We start from the raw sequence: 4,798 nt of genomic DNA, 5'->3' as shown, positions 1-4,798 counted from the left end.
TTCAAACAATCTAACTTGGGATTTATATTCACTAGAATGACAAGTCTAAAATTACAAGAGACTTATATCAGATTCCAAGTCTCAGTAACTGAGCAAGTCACCTGTGGAATCCACTTAGAATACAACAAGATTACTATCCCTAATAAATTAACAAGCTAGAGCCTAAAACCACAAGGGAAACAAAAAAAAAACCCTCAGATCGTGTAAACATATATATATATACACTGAAGAAGTACTGATGATGAACACAAAGGCCGGCAAGTTATCGCATTACTCAGTCGGAGAACTTACTCCACCGATGAACACGAGGAACTCTCTTCTTCAGAATTCAGCTCCAGTATTTCATTGCTGCAACTCAGATAGACTTTGGAGCTGCTATGTAACAATATACATAACTTACTCACCGGGTTTTAAAACTTTCCCGTGATCGCCATGGTAGAATTCTTAAGTATGAAAAGGGCTATCAAATGCTCATCGAGGTTCTGCAACTTTTGAAAATAGATCAATCCTGAGCTGATCCTGACTGAATATCCTGTTTGACATCTTCACTGCAGCTTGTTGAATCATCAAATCCTTCACCACAGAGACATTTGCATGTTGAACATCTAGGTCCAGCTCCTTGAGAGCAGCCATTAACCTTGCTGCTGGGTGGTTCTTCTTATTGCACTGGATTTGAATCATGGCTTCCCGGCCAAGAATCTTCACTTCAATTTCCATATCCGATGGCTTGCTTCCTTGACTTGAGTTCTTACGATCATTATCAGTTACAGGCATGACTGGTCCAGGTTTACTAGCTAGCTCCTTCTTCAGGGTATCAACTTGAGTCTGCAAGACCTCCTTGTCAGATTCAGCTGTTTTGAACTTCTTTTTGAGCTCCTCGATGTAGGCAATGGCATCACCAAGGAGGGAAGCTTTGTCCATCTTGGAGACATTGGGTACCACAGCTCTTAATGCATAGAATCTCTGGTTGAGCTTCTCGCGCCTCTGTCTCTCTGCTTCAACATGATTCAGTGGCTCTTCTCGGCCATTGGCAGGTTTCCTTCCTCGCTTCCGCGGTCGTTTTTCAGGGTCAACCACTCTGCTACTCTCAGCCTCTCGAACCGAAGCTTCAAGGTCAGAGTGGTCAGAATCTCCGGTTCCACAGCTCGATTTAACAACACCAGAAGAGGGCAATACTACGCCAGAAGTGAATGAGAGAATGCCCTCTTCGTTACTACCCCTCGATGTGGGAGATTTCTTCTTCTTATCATCTGCAGCAAATTGTGTTGAATTGTTTGAGAAGAGATTACCATTAGCACTGCTCGAAGTCCTCTTGCTTTCCCCAAAATTTAAGATCTCTCCAGACTCCGGCTTACAAGAAGAAGCGCCATTCATCGCACTACTTCCATCGAATGCAAATTCGGAGAAGTTCAATTCTCTAGGGAAGAAGCTCTGCGTCTGTTGTTGTGTCTGCTGATGATGCTGTATAGTTATCGTGCTAGGGTTTTCAGTTAAGCTACTCGAGCTCGGCTGTTCGAAGTGACTTGACTTAGAAATCTCAGGAACAATGGCAGGGGCTGTAGTTGTAGCAGTAACAGCAGTAGAAGCAGTTGGGGCGGTATTAACAGAGTCCTTAATTTCGATCACCGATGACGACGGATCTGAGAGCCAGAGTGAGGAGGGATCGTTCTCACCTTGATCCGTCTGAGCCGTCGGCCAAGAACCCATTTCAAGATTGTTGAAATTAAACAAAACCCTAACCTTGTTCATCAGATCGGAGTTGTGGAATATCAGTTCCGTCGAACCTAATTCAACCACGCCGTTCGCAGAAGGAATACAAACCATCGTCTGCAACCCAAAGACTTGCCCTTGCCGTACTCGCTCGCAAGACGAACTCGCAAGCCTCTCACTTCCGGTGACCCAAATCGGCGACGAAGTGAAGAAAGCTTGACCAGGAAGACCACCACCGTCCACAAACGACTGTGTCATCGATACAAGAAAGAACCATTCTGTATCGGTAACCTCTTCATCGACAGCTACAGCGTCGTCGGCTGAAGCCGGTACACCAGAGATCAATGAATTGAGATCTCGAAGCACCTTCTTCCGATTCTCCTGCTCCGCCGCCAAAGCAGGAGTCATCTTCCTCTTCATCTTAACCTCTTCTCCCTTATAATAACCATCACCCCACCCCAACAAAGAAGCACCAGAAATGTCAACCGAAGACTGCCAGAAAATCGCATAAGTCCAGCTGTCCCGAGCATTCTCAATTAGAGTTTGTAGCCTCTGCTGAAGAGACTCTTGACTGAGCAACATCGAAGGTTGGGGTTGAGCTATGGTTCTTGAAGGATCAGCTATGTTAGGTGTTGTTGAAGCCGACGACGAAGAAGCCCAACCACCGAAACCTGTGAGATCGGAAGCCAAAAAAGCTTCCATCATCGAAGCGTTATCGTCTGTCCACAGATTCATCGTCGGTAACCGGTAATCCGTCATTCCATAAACTGTCTAAAGCGAAAAAAAAAAAAATGGTAGAACAGTGTAGAGAGAGAGAGAGAGAGGTGGACGTCGGTAGAAAACCAGGTGGGTATCAAAAGCAATTACAGCGCCAGAAAAACCAGAAGTGAATCCATTACAGCTGATTCGGAGACCACTTCTTCGGTGAAAAATCGTCGTCACCGGAGGAGAGGGAGGGAGAGAGAGAGTAGAGAGAGGTTGAGGAGGTGAGATGAGGTGGCCGGTGAATTTGTGGCAGGTGGCCGATGGCGAGCTTGTTTGATATGCGGGTGGACAAAAGGGTTTTTGGTTTCATTTGGATTTAGAGTTCATTTCGAGTTCATTTAGGTTGAGTTTTCAATTGTGGGACCCACCAATTGTTTTGTGATTTCCTCGAAACCTCACCAATTAATCGGCGGAATGCAGCGGGCAGCAAGCAGCAGCCGCAGCTTAAGACGCTTAAAATCGGGAGGGTTTCTCATTAATGGTATGGTAAGAATGGTAAAAAATGTTATGCCATTATGGTAAATAACTAAAAGCAAGGTAAACACTAAAAAGCACTACTCTTAATTACCAAATATGCCACTGTAAGCTTTGAAAAGGATTGACATTTTTGGAGGATCTGACGGCTCACATTTATGTGATTCTTGACTTAATACGGACCCCAGGACCACAGGCCAGAGGGTCTAAAATGTCCTTGACTTCTATTCAGATAAATTAAAATCCTTTCCAAATATGGTATGGGCTATCATTTATTTCCATTTCTTTTGAATTTATTACTGTTGGACTTTATTGGTTGGGAATATGAATTGGGTTTGGACCCTAGTTAGTTAATTCGCGTTTGAAACGCGTTTTAAACGCCGTACCGTTTTTTTGAAGTTTTAAACGCCGTTTGCCGAACTGTTCACAGAAATTCGGTAAAAAACGGGAACGGGCATATTAAAAGTTTAAAACGCGTTTGAAACGCGTATCCGTTTTTTTACTATAAAAAAAACGGATATTAAAAAATAATTAAAATTCACACTCGGCCGTTCGATTTCGCCCATTCCCAAATCAAAATCCCTCATTTCAATTGAAACTTCAACCCTAATTCTCACTTCCACTCTTCTTCTCTCCCACCGACGGACGACTGACGACTGACGACTGGTCATCAGAGAGTTGTCATTGGTTTCTCGTGAAGACGGTGCTGCCGGAGTTGTCTTCGTCTCTACGATCCACGACGACGACGGCGGCCAGTGGAAACACTTGTGAGAACTGGACGATTGGACGACGACGACGACGACGACGGAAGACTAGAGACTGGACGACGACGACGACGACTGAACTACTGGGGTACTGGACTCGAGCTCGACTTCACCTAACTACGGCGGGCGACGGACGACTGAACGACTGGACTCGAGCAGCTCGACTTCACCTCACTACGGCCGACCACGGACGACGGACCAAGGACTTTGAGAAGTCTCTGATTGAGTTTACTTGCAATTTCTTACGGAGATTTGTTAATCTAGATCGATGGAGTTCCATTTTTTTATATGTTTTTGGGAATTTTCTTGGTCTGGAGTCTGCGGACGATCCTTATACTGGGTGTGAGTAAGTCCACTGTTGGTTTTCTATCGAGATCGAAAATCATCAATTTATTTTATCATTTCCAATGTCTGTTCAGTCATATTGGTTGCAATCTGGCGTTTCCGGCTTCCATTTTCATGTTTCTTTTGAGTTCATTCTAGTTCAGTATAATAGTGATGACAGTTAAATTTATGCCCGTGATTGGTGCTTGACTTCTTAACCGCAGGGTAATCTCATCCTTGGATAGCTAGGGTTTCGTTGAGAAGGGGAGTTCTATCTGTACCCATCTTTATATTTTAAAAGGATATTGTAGGGCCAACAACCACTACAACTCATGTCTCTAACAACTCTGTGGCAAGCTCTGACACTGAGTGTAATTCCGCTGCTTCCCGGCCCATTCAAAGAACCTATAGGTCTGAAATGAATACCAGCATTTTCAACTCTCTTGAGGACATCCTCCACTAAATCTGGTGATACTCTTACTCAGCTCTCATTGAGGCTGGTTTCTAGCCCTACATTTGGTTTAGAATTTGAATTGAAATATGTTAATCTTTGGATGGATATATTTTTGATGTTATTTCATGACATAATAGGTTTAGAATTTGAATTGAAATATGGATATTATCTATATTTATTTGATTGTTATCTAGGTATTTAGATAATTATTATGCCAATTTATGTCTATATATTGCCCTTTTTTTTACACCGTATTATTTAAATATAAACGTTTAAAACACGTACCGTCCGTTTTTTATTTTTTCCC

At 43.3% G+C, this 4,798-nt stretch overlaps 1 protein-coding gene across 1 annotated transcript; it reads right to left on the bottom strand.

Annotated features, from left to right (window-relative positions):
- Positions 1-2,759, bottom strand: LOC122087342 (transcription factor MYC2-like). The gene has a single exon (XM_042656429.1). It carries the CDS (start codon positions 2,467-2,469, stop codon positions 472-474), a length of 1,998 nt encoding a protein of 665 aa, XP_042512363.1. The 5' UTR covers positions 2,470-2,759; the 3' UTR covers positions 1-471.
- Between the last annotated feature and the right edge of the window lie 2,039 nt (positions 2,760-4,798).

The sequence above is a fragment of the Macadamia integrifolia genome, chromosome 8 (assembly GCF_013358625.1).
Source record: "Macadamia integrifolia cultivar HAES 741 chromosome 8, SCU_Mint_v3, whole genome shotgun sequence".
NCBI lineage: Eukaryota > Viridiplantae > Streptophyta > Magnoliopsida > Proteales > Proteaceae > Macadamia > Macadamia integrifolia.
This window is presented reverse-complemented; position numbering and strand designations above follow the sequence as displayed.

What these genes read in the sequence shown, in the direction of transcription:
- LOC122087342 (XM_042656429.1), bottom strand. Translation starts at nt 2,469, where the DNA reads ATGACGGATTACCGGTTACCGACGATGAATCTGTGGACAGACGATAAC.